This window comes from Alosa alosa, chromosome 1 (assembly GCF_017589495.1).
Source record: "Alosa alosa isolate M-15738 ecotype Scorff River chromosome 1, AALO_Geno_1.1, whole genome shotgun sequence".
Classification (NCBI taxonomy): Eukaryota; Metazoa; Chordata; class Actinopteri; order Clupeiformes; family Clupeidae; genus Alosa; species Alosa alosa.
The window spans coordinates 33,664,376-33,688,725 of NC_063189.1; the positions used below are offsets into that span (position 1 = coordinate 33,664,376).

The window sequence follows — 24,350 nt, forward strand, 5'->3', positions numbered from 1 at the left end:
TACCCTAAAAAACGTGAGGCATCGCTTAGAACACCTTTAATGATTATGTTATAATCATTAGTAATTAAAACATTAAATGCTTTACATGGTGCCTACCGTGAAGAGCATGGTGCGATTCTCAAGAATGCTGGTGGGACGGACTCCACAGGCCCCAGGGACAATTCTGTTTTGCAGCTCTAGCGAAAGGCCATTCTCATCCTGAGCCTGCAGGGAAGAGAGGCTGGGGTCCCGCTGGAGGAACGCTGCCTTCCTGCTTAAGTTGCCTTCTCCAGCTCCCATCTGTACGCCATTAGTAGTCGGCTGGAGGGACAATACCCGTCTGATGCCTGCACCCAACCCACCAATACCTTCACTGGCCCTGCTGAACTTCTCAATGCACTCATCGATTAGGGCAGGTGGAGCCTTGCGGTGAGCGACAACAACTCGTCCACAGAACAACACCTCAAACTTCTTGGCAAATGTGACTGCGTTAGGGGAGACAGTGTCACAGTGTTGCTTGTCATCGTGACAACTGGAACTAAGGGAACTGTCAGCAGCAGCAGACTCCTCCTGACGCTCAGAGCTCTTACTGGCCTGGCGCAAAGTACTGATGATCTCAGGAACCTGCAGAGGGGACAGGGAGCATGGATATAAATGCATGTTGGGAAATGTTCCTCAAAACTTCAAACTCAAATGCAACATGTGATATATTGGTACTAATAGATACTAATACTGTAGGTAATATTCTGAAACATTGTCTACGCTGTTAATATTGTTTTCCTCTGTTGCCTTTCACATAAATCAGGTGATACTGGCACATTCTGTCATCTCACAAAATTATGAAAAGAAGCTCTTGAATTCAGACTTCATATAGATCAGATAATAGCTTAATGTCTATTCTTAGCTCCATAGCTCTTCAAGTGAAAGCCCATTAATAGTATCAAAACACTATAAAAGCAACATGGCCTACTGGTTAGCACTTCGGACTTGTAACCAACATTATGAATATTTGAGGAAATCATGGATGAGATCAATAACTAACCTACTCAATCACTACTTACTACAAATTTTCTTAAACACAAAATCAGCAAGAAGGAAAACAAGACAAGTAAAGCATGCAAACAGATATGGAACAGATGTCTGACTTCCCCTGTGCATGTGATGTTTACACCCTTTGAAGAAAAAAAAAATGACCTTCCTCCTCTACTGTGCCTGTCTGCCTGAAAATTACTCTACACTGTAGTTCTCACTAGGTTGAGTTGAGAGTCATAAACAGTTAAACATTCACTTGACAATCGAACAGCACAGTCAAGAACATCAGGAAACAACCCAAGAAACTGCTGAAATTGAATCTAGCCCTAGCTGTCCATTGATTTCCAACCTAACAATAAAAAAATGAATCTGAATGGATCTGTTTATAGTCAAATTAAAATATTTGATCAAACCATTTCAACAATGGTAAAGGCTTGGGAACGAAACAGGCTCCTATTGTATTACTATAATTGAATGACTCAACTGACATTCAAAACACAGAGCTTAATGTCAATGCTTAATGTTAAAATGTCATTCAAAATTTTGCTTACTTCCAAAGTGGTGATTTATAGGACAATGCATAAAACAAAATAGAATAGTCTACTTGGCCAAAAACAAATGACATACCCCTTCACCTGCAAAGTCATTGGCTTTTTTAAATGGCAACAAAAACATAAGTCATAGAACGACTTTCCAATTGTTTATTTTTTTTCCAAATGGACTCCCGTACAGTCTGCTCTCAAACAGAAGTTGTGTTATTTTAGGAAGTGTGTGTAGTTCCTCAGTAGGTCAAACCTTGTTTCTGTTATTTTTAATTACAATGATGTAACACACTGACCCACATTAGACTATAAACCAACTGTTGAAGCTGCAGTTTCATGGGGAATGTCTGTGAGATCCAAAAGATTGTTCTATCCACACCATTCTCTAAAAACCTGCACTGAGCTCTCACTCATTCACAGAGGCGTAGTAAGTTTGTAAGTAAGTTCTACCTCAACTATCACATGTGGTGTTCCCAAAAGCTTAATCCCAGAATCAATATTGTTTTCACATGTTACCTCTAAGCCAAAGAATTCATTATCACATCTCTTTTCACTGTTATGCTGATAAGACTCAGCTCTGCCTAATAGTGATACCAAACATGCTTAACAAGCTGGCTGCTTTACGAGATTGAATTGTCGATGTGAAGGATTAGATATTTTCTACAGCTAAATTCAGACAAAACGGAAATGCTTTTAATTAGCCCTCAAATGGTCTTGCACAGCCTTTTCTTGGAATTTAAGTATAAGTATATATACTCTTTTGACCCAATCCGTGAATTAGTGAAACACACTCAGCACACAGTGAACACACAGTGAGGTGAAGCACACACTAATCCCGGCACAGTGAGCTGCCTGCAACAACAGCAGCGCTCGGGGAGCAGTGAGGGGTTAGGTGCCTTGCTCAAGGGCACTTCAGCCGTGCCTACTGGTCGGGGTTCGAACCGGCAACCCTCCGGTTACAAGTTCAATGCGCTAACCAGTAGGCCACAGCTGCCACTTTAGCAGGATATACCAAGCTTGCTTCCAGGAAGTCCCGGGACTTAGACTTAAACTTTGAGCAGTATTTAAAAGAATCAGATCGATGTTCTGATCATCAAAAGGACACAAAGAGAATTATGCCTTTATCTCTTCAATATTTTACTATTGTAGCACTTTATTCACGTGTAAATAAAGAATCCATTAGCCGATTGTACACCGTTCAGAATTTGGCAACTACTTTAATTCTGGCCACTCTACACTGGTTCACATAGGTTGCTAGGTTACAGGGACGCTGGCGAGACACGCCGCTCCGTCTGGCATCATGTTTTTGTTTGTTTTTATGTAATGTTCGTAATTTTATGTACGTCATGTTTATTTTTTTATTGGTTTGTCTAGTTAAATGCTTTCCCTGTTTATTTACATTATTTTTGATAGTTTTCGTGTTATTCTTAGTCCTTTTTTACTGCTTCTAAGTCAGCTGATGTCGTTGACGTTTGTCCATTGGGAGCTTGCTATGGCTAGCTTTTGCCCTAGCTGGGCCTCTGACATCCTTCCATCCGTGAGCGGTGCTGCACTTCACTGTCTGGTCGAGGGGATCTCTCGGGATAGCTGGACCTAGGCTACTCTGCAGAAGATCTGCCGTGGCCGCCGAGCTGTTGCTGACCTGCGAGCTTCCATGCCAACTGCAGACTTGGGCCTCCGACATCCTTCCATCCATCCGTGAGCGGTGCAATTCACTGTCTGGTCTAGGGGATCTCTCGGGACAGCTGGACCTAGGCGAAAGATCTGCCGTGGCTGCCGAGCTGTTGCTGACCTGCGAGCTGCCATGCCAACTGCAGACTAACGTTAACGGTGAAGAACTGCAATCTCACGGAGCAACAAACGGTCGCTGTTAAAAGTCCACCGAGTTGCGGATCTACAAGATCGCCCACGACTTTTCAGACTGTGCTTCCAGTGATCTCCAGACTGCAGTCTACAAGGCCCAACGTTAACGTTATCTCCAGACTGTCAGTGAATTAGGGGTTTGCACGGACGTCACGTTCTGGCCGGTAACCATGGTAACCCAGCACGCGCAGCCATATTGGCGATACTCAGTGAATGAAGTACAATGGAGTATTATGCACTTTGGATATCTTACGTGATTGTAGCCGTGTCTAAACAACAGAAAAGCTCATCAAAATGCGTCTAAGATGCAAAGCCATATAGGACAGGACTTGGACCACAAGAAAATGCGCGATATTTCGAGAAATTACGGTTTATTGGCAGCGCAGATCCATATGAGTTGGGTGAGGGAGACGAAGTACCAAGTTCAACCACAAGCGCCCCCCTTCCTCTGATAACTTCTGACATTATTCTCCTTTCTCCCTGGTTTTTTAATAACTTTTGGAAGTCGATACCTACACCAGATGTTTTTCTCAGTCGGACCTATTGGTACAACCTAAAACACGGCAATAATTAACCATTTTCCTTGACGATGTTTGGGATTTACTTCAGTGCCTAATGCTTTCTAATGAGGCGAGTATCTCCAATATGGCGACGTCCAGATCTGATGACACGCCGTGCAAACCCCTAATTCACCGGGTTGGTCAGTTGTAAAGAACTTTGTTGGCGTTGCATCGGTTGTGAAGACACAGCTTTGTGCGCAGTTTTCACGGGTCATCATTGCCCTTGGACATTTTCAGCTGGTTTGGAAATTGGACTAATTTTAACATCACTTTTCCCCCTTTTTAAATGTATTTTCTTTTTTTTTTTTTTTTTTTTTTTTGTTTTGTTGTCTGTCATGTCTTGGTGTCACGGGTACGCTGGCGTAGTCCGTCCAGCATTTTTTTGTATTTGTTATTTTTTAAATGTATTTGTCATGTCTTGATGTCATGGGCACGCTGGCGACTACGCCGGTCCATCCGGCATCTTTTGTCTTTTTGTTATGTGTCTTGTTTGTGGAGCGCTTCCGGTTGCACTCTGCGCATGTTAAATGCGCTTTAAAAATAAAACTGACTAGTGGCTTCTTCATTGTGCTCAGGTTTGACTCTACATTGGTTACCAGTACATTTTGGAATTGATCTTAAAATTCTTTTAATTACTTACAAGTTGGTACATGGTCTGGCGCCTGAATATATCAGTGACTTACTGACCCACTACTGTCTAACTACGCCCCTCAGATCCTCCAACCTGGGCCTTTTGGCTATTCCAGATTGTAGATTAACAACTAGAGGTAACAGTTTTTTTTTTTTTTTTGCAGTTAGGGCCTCTGTGAACAGCCTCCCCTACAGCACTATGTCTACTGCATCATTATCATCCTTTAAAGCATGTCACTTTGCCTTATAACTAAATAAATGAGTGTCCCTGTGCTACAGAGATCTCTTCCCTTGTGCATTGCTTGTCCCACTCCTGAGAAGGGCCAGACTGTCAACAGTAGTGTGGTGGTGGAACTACTCATTTGTCATTTGTAGCAGTGCGGTTACTGCCCATTAAAGCTGCATGCTTCAAAATGCTTTGGGAGTAGACTTCCTGCATTGGGGCCTTAAAGTGTACAAAGAGCACATTTCTGCTGGATAAATGTTCTTGAGTGAAATACTGTTTTCTTAAACGAACAACCTAAGGACCAAAGACCAAATAGAACATAACCAAAGAACAAGAAAATAACAGCTAACATATTTTGACTAATGCTATCAGTTTATGCTCAGGACCTCTGAATATCAATGAAACTGATGAATAAGCAACTCCCTTATAGTTTGTCATTCAGGTAGGTAGGAAGTTCTGGATTTTGCCTGAAACAGATATTTCTGTATTGCATGTGTTCTGCATAACTTTTTCCATAACCTGTAAGTTGATGTAACATGTTATGAGGCACTAACTTGCGTGGATACAAAAACAAACAGCCCAGTCTAACAAGCTTAAACCTTAACAAAATATTAACAAACTATTTCAAGTTGATGACAATAACTCCCCTTTGCAAATGTTATGAACAGAGAGCCGTTTGTGTTTTGCTACTAAAAAAAGGCACCAGCTTGATGCCAGTTTAATGCCATTTGCCCAGGAACATCTTCACACAGTCTAACACTTGAGGCTAATTAAGGGCACACGGTGTCTGAATAAGGTCTTTGTGTCCCGGTGCAGAGCCACTCCCTCTTACCAAACAGGTACCATGCTGCCAACGTCGGGCTGGCTTGGGAGACCTCATTGCAGTCACTCAGGCAGAGGCCGTTCAAAAGAGCAAAGCATGTAAGATGGTGCTGTACAGTAGCTTCAACAGCCTATCTTCTGAAGAAGTGGTGCTAAAACAGCTTTCAATAACTTCAGTGACATCATGTGAACCATCACATTCAGCACTTTAAATTATCTTATGAAGTGTAGTTTCACAATCAGGGTAAGCAGATTCAGGCTCAAAATAAACCTTGATTTTTTTCTTTTTTTTGCACTGTCTGTACAAACTTTCAAACTTTGCCCGTACCTGTAGAGAACCTAGGCCTACAACATGCGCCTGTGAGCATGATATTCTGTGGTTTAACAAAAAAAAAACAGTAACCTATAAAGTGGACATCCATTAACAGCTGGCAAGAGCTGTCAATTTCACAGCCTTAGTAAAGTTAGCAAAAGCAGATCTACACTGACCTACACACATAGCCAGGTGAAACAAATAGCCTAACTAGCCTAGACCTCATTGGCTGTGTTGTAAGAGATTACAAAAATGCAGATGAAATACTGCACAGTTAAACAGAGCAGAGATTCCATTCTTAGTACAACTTCTAGCCTACAATATTCTGAAGATCAGAGCTTCTCTCACACGGTATGCTTCACAATCCCTTGTGTAAGCTCTAGTTATTTCTTTTGAGGAATGTTTATGAACTTAATACTACTACTACTACAACTAATACAAATAATAATAATAATAATAATATCTGATATTAATGTATGCATATGCAATTGCTATGGTGTTGCACTGTGCAGAAACATCTCTATCAAATGTTCTTGTACAAAAGCATCTGCTATACCAAATGCCTCCTTTAAAATATCTCATAGCCCAATTCATCTTCCCATACACCTTCACAGTGCATAGACCCTCAGGACATTTTAACAACAAGTTGTGCACTGTGGAAATTCAACCCAGTAAACCTTTACTCCACATTCAGCAACATGTGATTACAGCTCCTTAGAGCAGCAAAAACAATTTGACTCATTGTTTTAAATAGGCTTACATGTCATGAGCTGCTACCTCCCAGAAACCTTCGTCTTTTGTACTAAAGTCAGTATACACTTTGTATCTTTGCTGATTTCGATACTTCATTGCTAACTTCCTTTCTCTCCAACTAACCAGTGGGTTTCAGTCATCAAAATGCAATATTCTCCTATTCCCCTATGTGTGGACACTGGATGTTTCCAAATACTGACAGCTATTAATCATCACTGTATGATTATTTTGATCAATACTGTGGTTATTCAATATGATTACTTATGCAGTGTTTCCCCTAGGACTTTTTCTGCAGCAGTGCTGTTGGGCTTGTAGTAGTAACTAGTAACTAGTGCTAAAAGGCTATTAAGGGCTTGAATTGAGACTTGCACTCTAACTTTTGGACCAAAATATTTTTCATTTTAAAAGTATGATGAGTGCAATTCAGATTTGGATTCATCATATTATTTCAAGGGGCTGAACCTTCACTTGAACTTTTCAGGCACCACCTTGGCCAGAGAATGTAAAGGCAACAACCTTAAGGTTCCAGACTTTTTCACACAGTGGCATGTGACAACGTTTCAACAATTCGCAACCTGCAGACTTTTTATAACTTTGCACATATAATCAAGGGATGCTAAATATCTTCCAACTGCGTGTCCGAATTCCTCTCGCTAAATTTCTATAACATTAAAATGTCGTAACGATTCTGACGTCGTCACTTATATTTTAACTGGCGAATAGAAACGCCTGGTTGCATTAACGCAACTAAATCGTTGAACTTTCATCAGACAGGTTTCCAAAACATACAATACGTATCTAGCGAATACCAATCCCTATACGTTGGTTAAATTGCTTTCAGTAAAGTCAGTCAACAACCTAACTTTTGACAGCATTGTGACAATGAAACTCGAAAACGATGTTCACGTCTGTATGGTAAGGATGACACAAAGGTAATCAATTGGCTGCTTAAAATAAATACAATATCCTGTCTGCTATTTCGTGATATTATTTCAACAATTTGGCAATCCACCGGGAAACCGTGCTGTTCCCAAACTTTCTCTGTAGCCCGATTCTCGAAAACACGTTAGCTAGCTAGCATAACTTCAGCGACGTTAGCCAAGTTAGCTTATTTTCCCTAACAGAACGGGAACCGCCCGGCAGAAGTAGGTAAACTTATTCAGATACTCACGGCTTGTTGTTCTATTTTGACATCTTTTCGCAGTAAGTTAAACCTTAGGAGCCGGGCTTTCATCCCTTCAGTTAGGGACATTTCCTCAAGAGCAATGTCCACAGTTTAGTTTACATTCAATTGTTAATTCAAACACTTTTCTGTCTCTCCTCCCATGCCATTCAGATCCTCGAGCACTAAAATTTCAGTCACCCGCTGTTCCTCATCCAATGGTATGTCAGAAGCAGGGTCTGGACAAGAGGAAGTCGGGAGTGATGGAAATGTTGGTTGCAGTAGCCACTGTCCATGACAAATAATGTCAGGCTATTATGATCCTCCTCTGAAAAGTTGTGAACAAAGTTCCTTCTTGAAAAACAACCCTAAATCTAAAGAAAAATGGTTTAGCTGTGAAATTAAGAATTAATTTGATTGGATAGCCTACGCCTAATAATATGCCTATCATAGTATTGTAGGCCCATGGCATGTAAAAAAATCCTTGTCAACTCTGGCGATGGATGCATGGATTTTTGAGATAGGATAGCCCCATTTTGTTCTGGCTATTGCGAGATGGTTAGCCTATCTTTGTAGTAGATCATCAGACAAGGAAACAACACAGTAGGCTAATACCAGACTCAGTCACTTCATGAAGAGAGTCTGGCCTCTCATGATTGGGAAACATTTCCAACTCCAGCATCGTAAGGGGCGTACACTTTGCATTAACTTTAAAATCATTAGTCTAGCCTAACCAATCGTTGACCAGGCATTTGTTACTTCTTTGCCTAACCTTTACAAACTGATAATAAACTGCACAGGCAGTCAGGAAACAGTTTGCCTCTGCTGTATATAGATGTACACAGTCTTCCAACTATTTTTTATATAAATTTGCAGACGTTGCTACCATTTACCATTTTGAAACTTAGCGTCATCCTAGTCTGACAGCCATAGGGTAGGCTACTCAATTCAGTCAGAATGTAATCTGCTTGCATTCTGATGTGATTATGGGGCGTTTCACCGATACAGGGCAAAAATGCTTCTGCATCTATTTAGTCTGCTCTGCACACAATTGGATAGAACTAACCAATCAGAGCAACGAAATAGCCTACCGTGAATCTGTAGGGAGAACAGCCAAAACATCCTTCCTCTCGACAAATGTATAATCGCTTTTTTTTTCTTTTTGTTTGCGCTCTCAATATTTTACAACAGATAGGGACATCTAAACATAGCTTTTTTTTTGTAGCTTTTTGTTGTAAACTAAATCAACCCAAACCATAGCCTAGAAATCTAGACGCACCCTAGCGGCGGCAAATTAATTTGCTCAGCCTGTACGTCTAGTATCAAACCATAGGGATTTCTATTGGCTGATGCCGTGGACGTCATCCAATCACAGCGCTCTATTTTGTTAGAGAGTCAAGGCGGGTTTAACAGGATAACGACAGTCCTGCGACGGTGAACAACAAGGAAGGTGGCTACGGCGAACGAAGAGCGGTTGTTTGAATCAGCGTTGGCGTCAACTTTGGAGGAGTTGGACTTTTTTTTTTTTTTTGAAAGTTGAGCAACACAGTGCACTTAAGTCATTCCTTTCGAAGAAGGATGTATTTGCCGCTTTGCCGACCGGATACGGATATGGTCGTAGCGCTGGCCTATTGCATGCCTAGGCAGTTTGAAAGACAATTCTCTGCCCGCCCCTTGGATTAAGCGAGTAGAATGGTTCGATTCCAGACTACATTTCAATGATATAGGATGGCCCGCCAGGCTACCCAAACCTGGCTTCGGATGTAAATTCCGGATGTATGTTAATTTCTCTATTCGATCTCTGGAAAAATCTGTAGGCTAAAATGTTTTAGGACTTGCCTTAGGCTGACCAGCTCTGGCATGAATTGTGATCATACAACATTTCATTATAAGCAAACAAGAAAAAAAGGCTGTGTACCTATATATTTTAATTTCTGAGAGAAGGAACTACTCAACTCAGCCATTGCGAATGATACATTTCCAACCTAACAATAGTTTAACACACTTCCTTTTGCATGTAAGACAAAGATGACTAACTTATCACCGCTTACATTAAGCCAATTCAATTGCAAGTAGCCATCTCATTGCAAGTAGCCATCTTGTTTGAACATCTTGTTTGGGTGTCCGCCCAATTGGGTTTCTTTTGACTTCTTCGAGCCGGGGAAAATAAGCTTTCAGGCAGATAAAATTTGAGTTAAATGGTGACTATTTATGACAAAATTGCTGTTGGGCATTTTTTGTTTTGCTGAAGAGGGCGGGTTTTCGAACATGATTGGGTGGAAATCACTCCACCCAATCTGGCAACACTGCTTACTCGTAAGATGAGCACGATGGACAAATGGATCACAAGAGCACGATGGACAAATGGATCACACAATTAAGTCATAAACATTTCCATGGCAATAGAGATCTCCCCCAATCAAAGGCTCTGCTTTTACATGTAAGGATTTTGAGTAGCGTAGTGCTTTTCCATGAAATCACGAATAAAATACATTCAAGATAGATGCCCCATGAACTTTTGGTGTCTATTTGAGCGTACAATCGCTTAATCATACCACAGCTGGTTTTAAGTCTACCTTGGACGGTTATGATTTTATGGTTTATAATCCAGTTCTTAAAGGACAACATGAATTAAATTGTTACTTCAGGAATCTGAGTGGGCAGTAACTGTTGAGCTCTATAGTCGTGTGCCAGACTGGTATCTCACTGATAGAGAACCGGCCCTTTTGCACTGATAGAGAACCGGCCCTTTTGCACTGATAGAGAACCGGTTCCGTTCCCATTTGCAAACCAACATTTAAACCATTCGGAGCATTTCAACCAAACAAAAACGGTTCGGAACGTGGCATTTTGGTTCGAAGATGGAACCAAAAAATAGTTGTTTTTTCCTGGAAACTGAAGTGGACATGTCATTCTACCGTTCAGAGGGAAAAGGTTAAAAGCATAAAAGAATAAAAGGCTAAAAGCATTTATGGGATTATGGGAGTTTTGGAACTGAAAACGGCCAATCACTTGGTCAGTAGTCAATGCAATTCAGCCATTCAGCACCAGTTTTTTGGAACTTTTAACTCTTTATATGGATCTGGGCCAAACCAGACAGGACTCTTCTAAGTCAGAATCTCAAAAAATAGAGTTTAGAATAGCAGACAAAACGTGATTTATCTATACAGACCCACAGGGATTCTGCTGAGCCTAAAGCAGCCTTCACATACAATTGCCTACAACAACAGCACCACTGTGCTCTGAAGAACATCATAGTGGCTCCTACAAGGAATTTAATGTGGTTAGCATCAATGAGTAATAAGTGAGTTCAAAGTTACATTAATTACAAAATTACATTAATCGAGTTCAGAGCGAGACTGTTGTTTGCATTAGCAACACAATGGTTTATAGTTTTTAGCAGCGGGAATGGAGTCGCATCAAAATAAATTGTTATTTTGACTTCAAAATATGTCCTCAAAATATGCCCTAACCAATGCCGGGATCTTCTCAGGGACCTGAAAGGAGCAGACTGTGAGGCGTGGTTTCAAAGGTTCTAAACAGACCATATCTCTGCCTTCAGTTTTTGCTGTCTAAAATTGATTGGCTACACTCTAAAAGATTTTGGGTTAAAAACAACCCAACTTTAATCCAACCACTGGTTAAATAGTGGTCTAATACAGCAATAGGTTATATTAACCTATCAAATTGGGTTATTGTGGTTGCCCATAGGGAAAATGTCCTATATTGGTCAACATCTTGGGATGGTCACCGACATGGTAAAATACTAAGTACCTTTGCATTCATCTGAATCATAATTGATCTGACAATGTAAATACACTTCATAGGAAAGGACAGAGGAGCTTTTCTGCTGAGGAGACTGCTTGGATGCAGGGAGCCATCCTTTTTTGGAAAGAAACCTTTAGAATGAAGAAGAGTCTTCTATACACTCATGAAAAATAGTAGCGAAAATGGAAATACTCATGTAGCGTGCAGTAGTATTGACATTGGCAAGCATGTATTGGCTTCTGAATTGTATTGCATTGCATTGAACTCTTGGACAAACAAAGGCAAGTATAAGCATACCACATTTCAAAATGTTATGATATTGAAATTTGTCAGTTATAGCATCCCCTATGCAATGTGGTGATAATGCAATGTGTCAAATTTCAGGAAGTCTAAACCTTTACATCTATATTGGCAAATATCGAGTGGCAAATATGAAAAATGGTAGATGTTTGCATTGAACATTATTAATCAGTAGGTGGTGGCACTAATCCACAAATGGATTATAATGAGTTGGGTTAATGCACCTCCTAGTGGCCAACTTGTTTTTGCAGTTTTCGAGCTATTAAAATGTTGCAGCACACTTTAAGAACAAAGGTTCACAAAATGTGTCATACTTCCAATGAATGTAGCAGTGATACACTGTAAAATTGTGTGATGTCTGGAACTTGACAGAACAAGACATTGGCTGAAGCACTATTGCATTGAACATTGCAGGGCAACAGTCATAAAGGTTCATGATCAAAAAGATAATATGCAAAATAATAGAAATAAACATGATACTCTAGTTTCATTCCAGCTACAATATACAACACACACACACACACAGAGCTTATTATGGTGCCACACGTCACTACATTCCAAGGTCTCTTAATCATGTCACTGGATCAGTACACAAAACAAACACTATAGAGGTCATGCACAGAGACATCCAGCCAGAGGTTACTGCAAGACCAGAGGAAGGGCTGTTGATTCTGTGTCATTTATATATACAGTACAGGCCAAAAGTTTAGACACACCTTCTGATTTCAATGTGTTTTCTTTATTTACATGACTATTTACATTGTAGATTCTCACTGAAGGCATCACAACTATGAATGCAAAGTGATTTGGCCCACAGATGAATATTTGCCAAGTTATGGCTTGCTGAATATGATATTAAATAAATAAAAAAAGCAACTTACCACCAAATGCAATAAATGTGATATAGATCTGATTTTTTGTTTTCAATTTGGTTCTCAGCATCATTGCTATATATATATATATATATATATTTTTTTTTTTTTTTTCCTCACCTTATGCTGGTCCTCACAGTGGAAGACATGGCAGGTAGCATGTCCCTCCTGTCGTGCAAGGCAGCAGAAGTAGCTGGGATCCTGGCTGTTGTGAATGAGTTTAGTGATTTGATGTGGCTGGTGCCGCCACAGAAGTGCATGCTGCAATGGATCCCATGGTTTCCCAGGGCCCGCGATGTCAAGAACACACCACACAGAAGTGGCTGTAATGTGGAGCATCACTGGTTGGTCCAAAATGCGTGATCCTGAGTAAGGCCATGAAGGAGATGTTGATCGATTTTTCTCCACAGTTTGTGGCTTTCTTATTTCAGCTAGAATCCATGGCAACATGGGCATGGTGGTAAGAGGGTGGACAGGGAGCGAGCCGACCATACACAGGCGGTACTGGACTTCTTCAGACTCAAGCTGTGCAGACAAAGAGGCACATACAGATTCATGAATCTTCACTTTCCTGTTCACTGTAGTCTTGTACAGGCTGATTCTCCCCTTCCACTAGCCATAGATGTTAATAAGGGAAACAGCATTTCTGATCAACCATAGACACAATCTAACGAAAGTTGAACATGATAGACTACTCAAACTTCAAGATTACAAAAAATAGCAATGATGCTGATAACCAAATTGAAATCAGAATGAATCAGATCTATATCACATTTCTTGCATTTGGTGGTAATAAGTAGGCCTATACTCCAAAAATACTTATTTTAATAAAAGATGGAAATATAAAACTCTTCTTGAAAATTGACTAGGACAATTTTATTTCAGTCTTACCTGGGCCAGTGTGGAGACAAGGGTTGACTTGCTCTGCTTGACTTTGAAGCAAACTTCCTCCATGACCTCTCAGCTTGTGGAACTCTTAGCATGTGAATCCATGAGTCCAAACAGGGATGGACTTAAGTTAGAGAATTTTACTTACAATTCAAACGACCATGTATTGTCCATTGAAGAAGTATGTGAAGATGAAAACATGCAGAAATGTGAGTTACATGCAGGGGCAGTCCTTCATCTTGGCCATAATTTACTTTGGTTCATTCCTCACAAAGTGACAACAGATTAAGTGCAAGTTCTACACCATAAACATGCTGTCAAACAGTAACTAATACTGACAGCAAGAGCAATCACAGTAGCCTGCATACTGCAGTTGGTAAAAACAGTGAGCGTTATCTTTTCCCCCCTTTCTTTTCTTAGAATGGCAGGCAGGCAGGATCTTCGGTCACTGTCTCTCACATTTGGGCCCATTAAAAGCCGTTTTAAGTCGGTGTTTTTTCGGTCTTTTAGAGTCACATGTTACAAAATAGCTACAACAATGAAATGGTTTTACAGTAGCCTAATGTGCGAAAAATGAACCCGGCATTCTATGTTATCTGTAGTGTAGAGTATGGGCGTATGCGTCCTTACGAGACGATCTGAAGCAAGTTACCATTGTTCGAAATACTTTGACAGTCAAGTAGCCTACCTAAACTAAACGAAATTAATTATTGAGATAAACTGGCTCTGTAATCCTTGTTTTAATGTGAGCTATTTGTAAATGGTCTAGTTAAATCGGGATCATATTTAAATCCCAATTGTTATTGACCGTGCCCTTACAAAAATAGTATTCTCAATAGCAACAAGAAAATAAAGCTATAGCTTACCTTTTTTTGTTTACAGCTCAACTACCATGCTTGTGCTAACGGAGCAGGTGTCTCCTGACCTCAAGGACATGACTGCTTCTTAACAGCCTACTACTCTCCCCTCCCTCCCCAAACATAACACATGGGTAAGGAGCCACTCCGCCTGGCAGAATAAAAATAACTCGAGGCAATGGGAGAAGGCATTCAATAGATCACTGGGGTCTACAGATTGTCTGAAAATATCTCGAATGAGCTGGTAGGCTATAAGCCTACACACATCTAGTTGACCTTTCTATATCATGCTTTAATAGCACTAGTAAGAACCTATTTCTTTACAATAACTAATTTGATATCTCAGTTATAAGAATAATTCTAACCAACAGAGAAAGAAAAACAATAGTCACTTTTGTTAATAGTGTTTATTGGCCAAGGCTGCAGTGTGCAGTATGCAGAGTTAGTTAGCCTTAATGGGCAAGTCTTAATGGGCTAAAAGTGGTTATTTTGTTTTTTGTAACCAGGTTTTGTTTTGTAACCTTGTTCGGATCAGTAGCCTACGTGTAGTTTTTGGGTTAGCAGTTCAGTTGCTTCAAGCAATGACATTAACTTAAATGGGGTTAAAGCATAGAGTGCAGTATGCTGGTCGGCCTGTTCTGTAGGCCCATTGATCTACAGTAGCACCTGTTGATTTCACACATATCGCCACTAGGTGGAGGTATTCTTCTAGTCCTTGAGGTCCTCAATGATTACAGTGAACCAACACCCTGTGCCAATATCACTTGACTAAAAGTTGTTTCACTATGCATCAATTGCATTACTGTGAGGATGAAAAGTAAAAAATGTTACACTGACATACACACAAAATGAAAAGTTTACAGTTTAGATTGACTATATTACTGCTTGTTGTGCACGGTACAGTGTCCACCAGATGACTAGGCAATGCACATTTCTCGAATTTCTGGAAGATCAGTGTCCATCCTTAGGTGAACATGAACACACACTTGGGCTACTTTCTGGAATGGCCATTTCATGAGTTAAGACACCATATTTTAGATTCTTGGGAGTATATGTATATATGGAATGAACTTGATATGAAACATGTCCATACACGCCTCTCATGAAATGTTTGCATATGTCTGGAATACATCAAGCCATACCAGGAATAATAATAATAATTTTAAAAAAAATCCATAAACAAAAACACATATCGATACACACCACAGAAAACTACTGGTGATAAAATAGCAATGACAATTGTGCCCAAGACAAAACACAAAACAAAAGCACACTTAAGTGTATCTATATCAATCATATATCAAGTCAGCAAGTAATGAAATCCTGAACAACCGTAATCTTGCTCTAGATCTACTGGCACATCAACCATGTTCATGCCCGAGAGATTGCTCATTATAAACATGTATAGTAGTTCAGAGCAGAGTCATATAGAACTGATCCCTTATGCAATAACAGTGTCAAGGTCAAAGGCTCTTTTGGTTGCTTTAAGACTTAAAACAGTAATTAGACAATTACTCACAGAAAATCCAGCATCATCACAAATTAGAAAAAACATAATTAATAATAAATAACATTGTCCAGAGGACAATATATTAAGTGAGCTCACTATACTCCAGTGGTTCCCAACCTGTGGAGCCGGGACATCAACCCTAAACAACCAAGTAGGGTACTGGTCAAAGCTGAACTACATCCAAATTCATTGGAAACTCACACTGATTGCTTCGTGGGGAATCACATTGCGTCTCCAAATAAATTACAGAATTATTTACTAGTCTCTTCAACAAACTATTGTGAAGCAATTCAGTATCAGCCCTCAAACTGCTTCCACCTTTGGATCTCTCCACACACTCATTATTCTCTTCTGGATTAAATCTGGATTATTATTATTGTGTAGAAATTAAACAATTATTTTCTAATTTTTGTTTAAGGGGGCTGCCATGACATGTCAGGGAACCACTGGTGTACTCTCAAAATGGGTAATTTTTAGTGGTATAAAAGTAGCAGAATGGCAGGGCAATGTTAACAACATTACAGTCCTTTGTGATTTGCTCTCTTTTTCATCCTCAGTCTGACCGTGGGATCAGGTTGTTCTTCGTGGGCTGGAAGAAGTTCTCTACAATGGCATCAACAAGCCTATCCAGCTCTGCCTTTAGCTGTTCCACATCACTGAAAAATAGAAAGAGAAAAAGTGAGAATTATTGCTATAATATGTTTTCAACATCTAAGGCAGAAACTGAAGACTTCAATAATTACATTATACTTGGACACATTTGAGACAACAGAAAAACATGGTAGTACTGTTTGGACTGTAGTATGCAATAAGCACATTGGTCATTCCGTGTCAAATCAGATAAGATTGTTGCTGCACTGTCACTAGAACCTTGTGTATATCATGAATGGGCCCAAAATCAAATCTCCCCTGGCAAATCGCACCCCACACACCCACACCCACACACCTATTCCCTGGAGCAGCACACAGCTCAGTGTAGTATTTGATCTTCGGTTCAGTTCCACTGGTGCGCATGGTGGCTACCCCACCATTAGCAAATGTGAAGGTGACCATCTGACTGCTCTTACTGGTGGGCAGAACCTGACAGACAGAGAGGGATGACAAAACAATACATTTGATATGTTTAATAAAGGCATATGCTCTATCAGAGATTTGACCCTAAGATCAGGAGGGAAGTATGTAATGTAATCGTGGAGAAGGCAGGTGGATTTTTGTATTCATTGAAGATCTTAATATTTTACTTTTATTCTTTAAAGATAGCTAATGGATAAAGACAAGAAAGCATTGTAGGAAGGAACAAAAGAAGATCTAACTGCACATTGGAGTGACAAATGAAAGCTCACAGCTGTGTTGCTGGGCTGGCTGCTGTCAAACCCTGTGGTCAGGTCTCGCACTGCAGTGACAGATATGCCCCCACATTCCTTAGGATACGTGTTGGGACCGCTGAAGTTCCTCAGCCGCTCAAAAAGCTGACTAATAGTCTTCTGATCATGGCAGATGAAGTAGGAGTTTTTGGTGATGTGATAACCGTACCTAAAAGGATTAACACACACAAAAAAAATAAATAAAATGATTACTGAAATATTGAAAATGTGTTTGGAAAAATGTCTTGTCCTCAGAGTGCTGAAAAGTTTCTTTGTCAGCGGCAAAACAAAAAAAAGGCATGGCCACCTAGCCCATACCTCAAATGAACATCTTGTTCTGTACTGTATGGATGACCATGAAAAATCAGAACTAGCCTGTTCTACTGTATATGTACGTATGGATGACCATGTAAAATCAGAACGTATGGAAGACCATGTAAAATCAGAACTAGTTTGTTCAATATGTACGTATGGATGACCATGTAAAATCAGAACTAGCTCGTTCAATATGTACGTATGGATGACCATGTAAAATCAGAACTAGCTTATTCTATATGTACATACTGTATGGATGACCATGTAAAATCAGAACTGAAGGGAGAAAATACATTTCAGATGTAGTGTGTCACGTCAATCATTATTAAACAAAAAGACAAGATAAATACTCACTCCTCATAGATAGCCTTGAGCTGTTGAGAGAGTGTGGTGTTCTGGGTTGCCAGGTAGGAGATGAACTCTCCTGCGATGGCTGCTGCACTCACGCCATCTTTATCGAGCACTGCAGGGCTGCACATGTAACCTGCCGATAACCATTTAATACAAACTTAAAACTGAAATATTTACAAACATGAAATAATATTTCACCATGAACAGTAAAGATTTTCCTGTAAATACTCTTGCAATTTGTTGCATAAGGACTTTAAAGATTGGGTACCCTTTTTCCAAGAAGAAGTTATGTTTGGTATTATATTTACCATCCCCCCTTCAAATCTAAGAGCCCAGAGAAATGGAATAACAAATAGAACCACAACCATGTAGTTAAATCTAATGTGTATTTAAAAGCAAATAGTCTACTATTGGTCTTACAAGCACCTAGTGAGAATGACAAGATGCTGCACAGTATATGTGGCCTGTCTTGTGTGGAGGTTCAGGTTATGTACAGTTTTGTACCTATGGCCTCTTCAAATGCAAAAAGCACCGTTTTCTCCTGCTCCAGCAGCTCCTTGGCTCTGTTCCCCATCCATTTAAATCCGGTGAGGGTCTCCTGAACAAGTGAATCAAAGAGGAAGAAAGTTAAAAGACCAACAGGGGGTAGAGCAATAATAGAGAAATTAAAACGATGTGGGATGCTGGGGAATGTTTCTTAAAAAGTACCACCACAAACATTATATTATGACAGCTAAAAATGACCATAAACCTACAAATCAGTGGTACATGCCAACAACAGAAACACACTAATATTTGTGTGATATTGACATGTAAATAAATGTATAATTCAAGTATATCCAGTTGGTCATCTGTTTTATCCTGTGTTTAAAGAAAGCAGCTCCTTCACATAAGCAATAAAGAAAATATGTTAGTACACAATTAGCTAGTAGACATCGGAACTTCTTACACTGTACCTCAAAATGGAAGCCTTCTTTAATGGCGATGGCTCTTAGAATCTTAGAGGAAACTGTGCTGGCCAGCATGTAGACGTCCTTCACAGTCTCTTTCAACTGGGCTGCTTTCTGTTGCTTCTTCCAGCACTGAAAAACCCACCAGCCCAAAAGAGCTCCCAGCTCATTTCCTGAAAACACTCTCCAATGGCCACTGACAAATTGAGAAAAGGACAAAGGGAAATAAAGATGTGCAGACATATTCATTGAAATGTGTATTGAAACCCTAAAAATCTGAAAGCCAAAAAAGGTTTTTAGTTGATGATTACATGATTACATACAATGATACATTACAAATATCAAAATCCCTGTTTGCTTTTCTGTACTCAGTTCAGCCTATACAGACAGACAGACACACGCACATGCACACAAACACACACACACACACACACACACACACACACACACACACACACACACACACACACACACACACAACACACACACACACACACACACACACACGCAAAAACACACACACCTTGTCTGCTTCTCAGCCACAGCCAGGCGATCTGCATCAGGATCATTGGCCAGCACAACGGTGGCACCCTCCTTGTCCGCTAGAGCAAACGACAGAGTCTGCGCATGCACACAAACAAACAGTAAAACGGGTCATGATCAATTTACAGCAACTTGTTGGACCTTTAAAAGACGGATATGATCAAGTACCACACCGAGAACAAGGGGTGTATATATATGTACTGCCATGAAGCCAGTGCAATATACAGCTCTCTATGGGGAGAGAACATTTCTACTCACTAAAACCCCTTCTCCTTCTTCTGGGTTGGGGTATTTAACAGTGGGGAACTCAGGGTCTGGGTCCTTTTGCTCCTGAACTGCAAATGGAGGTTGAAGGTCAAATGCCTTAAAGGCTGCCTGCACAAATGTGTGGCCAACACCATGCACCGAGGTGTGCACAATCTTCACCTCTGACTTTTGATTGATTTCTCTGTGTATGGGAAGAAAATGAGGTTTTATTCATAACAGAAAACAACTCTAATATTGATGAATCCGGTAGGGAAAAGACAGGTGATGGGGTTATCTTTTTGTGTTTACCTGTGAAAGCAGTGTTTCTGTATTGCACTGAAATACTCGCTGTGGATGTCCTGGTAAGGATCTTTTAGTAACGGGTTCTTCATGGCTTCTTCTGTGTTCCAGGACTTGGACCATGGCTCCAAGCTCTTTTCTATTGCAGTGGAGATTCCCTTATCATGGGGTGGGATGATCTGGGCACCATTATTCCAGTACACCTAAGACAGAGAAATAGCTCAATGTAGTATCAGACTGATCTGAATTCAATTTATTTGACAATAATCTGTCACATTTCTCCATCCCTCTGTTTATGTGCATAAACAGGAACACAATTCCTGAATTTCCCCTTGGGGATCAATAAAGTATCTATCTATCTATCAATTCTAAATGTAATCAAAATATAAAAATATTGAGCACCTTGTAGCCATTATCCTGCTTGGGGTTGTGGGAGGCTGTCACCATGATGCCAGCACAAAGACCGAGATGAGACACAGTGAATGGCTGAAAGAAAACAAATAACAACCTCTAAAGCACAGTAGAGGAAATGTGCTGGTCAGGAGGTACTGGGAGCCTGGCTGGAGGGCTATGGATTAATAATTCCACCGCCATGCTATAGCCAGTGGACAGCACTTGACTGAAACCAATTCAATCATGGAGCACTGCAAAGTTTGTAAATGTTGTCATGCTTTAGTGTTTGTAACTACATCAAGCCTCTTGAAGGACTGCCTATAGATGACTCAAAAAGGCTACTTATCACACATGTGATCCAGTTTAGTCTATAGCAACTCTGTCAGGTTAAGATCATATGACTAGGAAGGAAGGCAATTCCACTAGAAACACTTTACCTTAACATTTACTTTACTTAACATTTCACAATCTTCAGATACAATTTGCAAAGCTACTGTAAAGTGCTGTTCGATACATGCTGCTCCAAAACAGGTCCGGAACATCAAACTGCCCCTCCCCACCTCACAGTTAAAAGTGAGAAAGTGATTTAGTATCTTCTTGGCAATTTTGCATCTAACGTTATTGCTAGAAACTTTTTTAACATTAACTTGTACGCATTCTTTAAAACTACCACAGACTAAAATGTTTTTAAGAAAAGTGACTCGACCCTAGATTTTCCCAAGATGCATTAGCAGGATCAAAGTCTTGTCTGTCAAGAGCTTTTGCTATACTGAAATCCCACATGGATCTGTTGGCTCAAAATTGCAGCCATGATAAAAAAAAAAACCTCTGTTAAAAACTCTAGAGCAATTCTACAGTACAAAAAATACATACCACAAAAGGTGTGGGTGTTATGTCAGAAAATAGGTAAACGGGCACTCCTCTGTTGATGAAAACCGTAGCAGCGAGAGTGGCAAACCTCTTGCTACTGCCACCACTTGGGGGATGAGCGCGGGCATCGAACCCTATTACTACCCCTTTCTCCTTCAGGTCTGGAAGACTTCCCTCCAGATAGCTGCAGAACCCCTAAGAAAAGCACAGGACATGAGCAACAGTCTAGCAGTTTCTACAGAGGTACTTTGTGTATATTGTAACATGCATAAGTAGGAATGCATGCAAAAATAGGAACTGTAAAAAGGTTGCTAGCTTCCTAAGGCACAGTTTCTTCACATTTTCCCCGTCTTTACTGTGAGGTAAGGAGGATTACATTTAAACAAACTTTGGCCCCTTTCACATATGAAATCCGTAACAATGACCTACAGTACCCATATCTCCCAGTAGGATCATGCACATGGCTTTAAATTAGCAAAATGATTTTGCCTAGTAATTCAATTATCTTTTTATTATTCACACTAAACTAACTTAGCATACTAATGCTAATGTAATATAATAAATAACCTGTTTGGTGCAAATGATGGTGACATCAAATCAATCACCTGAGTGGTTTGGATGATGGTGAGGTCGTTCATGCGGGAGACACCAGGTCCCATGGGGGCCCTCAGGCCAGCCGTGCCGAATTCCATCCGGGCCCCAAAGCAAGTCTGAAGCTCTGAAACAGCCCCCTCTTTTAGCAAGCCCCTGACGGCAGCAATGGTCTTTGGATTCTGATTCAATAAGAAGCAAGTTGACAAAAAATATATATATCTTTTAGAAGAAAAATCAGACATTAGTCATTGGGGTGAATCTAGCATGTAAGGAAATCAGCATTTTGCTAATAAATGTGCTAAAGGTACACGGTTGTCTGTCTCCGCTGAGTGTGGTGTGATGAATGTCATGTTTCGTATTGGTTTGGGTTATGGATGTAGGTGGGCCTAAAAACCTACGAGAAATTAAGGAATGACAAATTCAGAAAACAATGGAAAATTCTTCTCATTCACTCTCATCATCTTTCTGCCAGCCCCCAAATTTTTTTCTCGTGACAGAAAAATATGGCTCATTGTAGTGCAATGTAACTGAAGGCATGTGAGGTCTCTTTAGCCTCCTCACCTCCATCCACACACAGACCTCAATTTACCACTGACAGAGCATTGAGTGTGTGGAACCCACCTAACCTCATCACAGCCAAAGGGGGAAAATCATCTTATTTGCTTTCCAATTTTAGTTAATCAGCAACCTCCTACTTCTCTTTAGGCTCTGAGAATGTCTTTCATGTGTCCAAGAGGATCAGATGCCAACACAGCACGTTACTTCAATTAAGACATTGTAACATGCTCATGTGGTAGTAGTACCAGCTAGACTTCAGCTTTTCCATGCTTTACTATCAGACATGCCGAACGTACAGGACGCTGAATAGGCTATTATTAACGTATTTTTTTCTTTTTATATGCTGGCAACCTGTATATGCTGCCAACATTCTGACTAGCATTAAGCCTAATAAGGCCAAATTACGTTTCCATATCGGGGGTCATCAAAAGCCATGTACCCTTATATCCAACCCCACAGTCATGCCACTTCAGCAGACTTTGTCGGCTATTACACAACGCATAGTGCAGAATCTGGTGAAATAACGTTAACTCAGACGTACAACATCGGACCGACCGAGTTGCTTGCAAATAAGGTGTAACTTAGTGAACTCCTTAACCTAGTAATAACAGTATCTCCTTAACGTTACTATAGTTTAACAGTTAGCGTTACCTGCTTCGCTCTCAAGTCAAGCAGATAAGTTTTGACTTACGTCACAAGGCGACATCCAGCTAGCGACTTACGTTAACCTTAACACAGAGTTGTCTCTTTGCTAGCTTGTTGCAGGTAAACAAATAACCGCTAATACACATTATGTGTTGTTGCACCTTATCATCAGCTGGGTAGAAGTTACCAAGCATCACCGAGCTAACGTTAACATGTTAGTTTTCTTTTTTTAATTAACGTTATCAGACCTAGCAGCAATAGCATAAACTCTACCATGCCATATCCTACCTTGTCAAATTGCAGCCATTGTTTGACAGCATCGTCCAGGCTAATGTTCCCCGTGGTTGGCAGATCGTTCTCCATATCGTTTACTTTCTTTACAAATAATGTTTGGTACTGATTGGCGCACTGGTATTCAGTGAAGACGTACAAGAAATGCCGTTCACACACCTTGTGCGTGTAACGCTATAGTTCATTCACCGGTAGGTCCTGTCACTGACACTGACTCACTAGACCCTCCCTATTCACTCAGTCACGGAGTGCACTCTGATCACGCTCGCGGAAGAGGGAGGGCACTCGCTTCTGGTCATTGACAGTGCTTCTGGCCTATTACAGCTAGGCACAGCAGCAGCATTATGTCAGCTGACTACCAGAATACAGAATGACTAGGTTATCCCATCATTGATTTCCCCCCTTCCCTACTGGCAAGGGTATATTCCAGGTCTGACAACGACAGAATTGATCAGGCTCAAATTGTGGGATGTGGATCAGGTAGAATGAAGAATTATACACGGGCCAACACAGAGTCCCGACTTTAACCTCACTGAAATTCATTGGGATGTAATGCATAAGATTTTACTGAGTGCTTTGACTATCATCAATACGAGATCTTTACGAGAAAAAAATCCTATTCTGGATGAAAATGAATGATTCATGATTTTAATGAATCTCGTAGAGAGATGTAGCATGGGTACCATGAAGGCCTGGCACTGTATAAGTCCAAGTTATTATTGTTATTATGGGCCATGGAAGAATCCATTACGTTTAGGATCTACATCACAGGGCCAAAACACAAAGTTTAGTTTTGGTTTCACTAAAGTTGTGAGACACGGCGTTTGGCCTTGGTAGATGTCTGCTCTGAGTG

The 24,350-nt window shown here is 40.4% G+C and overlaps 2 protein-coding genes across 7 annotated transcripts in view; both read right to left on the bottom strand.

Moving 5' to 3' along the window:
- tbc1d1 (TBC1 (tre-2/USP6, BUB2, cdc16) domain family, member 1) overlaps window positions 1–14,653 on the bottom strand; it is a 50,300-nt gene extending 35,647 nt beyond the window's left edge. For 3 of the 6 annotated variants that reach the window (XM_048249493.1, XM_048249484.1, XM_048249467.1), the window contains exons 1-4: window positions 14,577–14,613; window positions 13,714–13,853; window positions 12,943–13,347; window positions 97–603 (exon numbers count right to left, since the gene is read on the bottom strand). In XM_048249493.1, the coding sequence (XP_048105450.1) occupies window positions 97–603; window positions 12,943–13,347; window positions 13,714–13,776 (975 nt within the window). In that variant the 5' untranslated portion in view covers window positions 13,777–13,853; window positions 14,577–14,613. Of the gene's footprint in view, window positions 1–96; window positions 604–7,891; window positions 8,132–12,942; window positions 13,348–13,713; window positions 13,854–14,576 lie in introns of those variants that run through there. The other 3 variants (XM_048249477.1, XM_048249502.1, XM_048249505.1) reach the window with 3 other exon arrangements.
- A 306-nt stretch (window positions 14,654–14,959) lies between these two features.
- On the bottom strand, window positions 14,960–23,721 carry pgm2 (phosphoglucomutase 2). Its single transcript, XM_048262608.1, has 13 exons — window positions 23,495–23,721; window positions 22,015–22,182; window positions 21,413–21,604; window positions 20,549–20,632; window positions 20,156–20,349; window positions 19,859–20,048; window positions 19,581–19,678; window positions 19,064–19,253; window positions 18,612–18,705; window positions 18,111–18,240; window positions 17,421–17,610; window positions 17,024–17,157; window positions 14,960–16,733 (listed from the first exon to the last, which is right to left on the bottom strand). Exons 1-13 carry the CDS (start codon window positions 23,567–23,569, stop codon window positions 16,631–16,633), a joined length of 1,842 nt encoding a protein of 613 aa, XP_048118565.1. The 5' UTR covers window positions 23,570–23,721; the 3' UTR covers window positions 14,960–16,630.
- Between the last annotated feature and the right edge of the window lie 629 nt (window positions 23,722–24,350).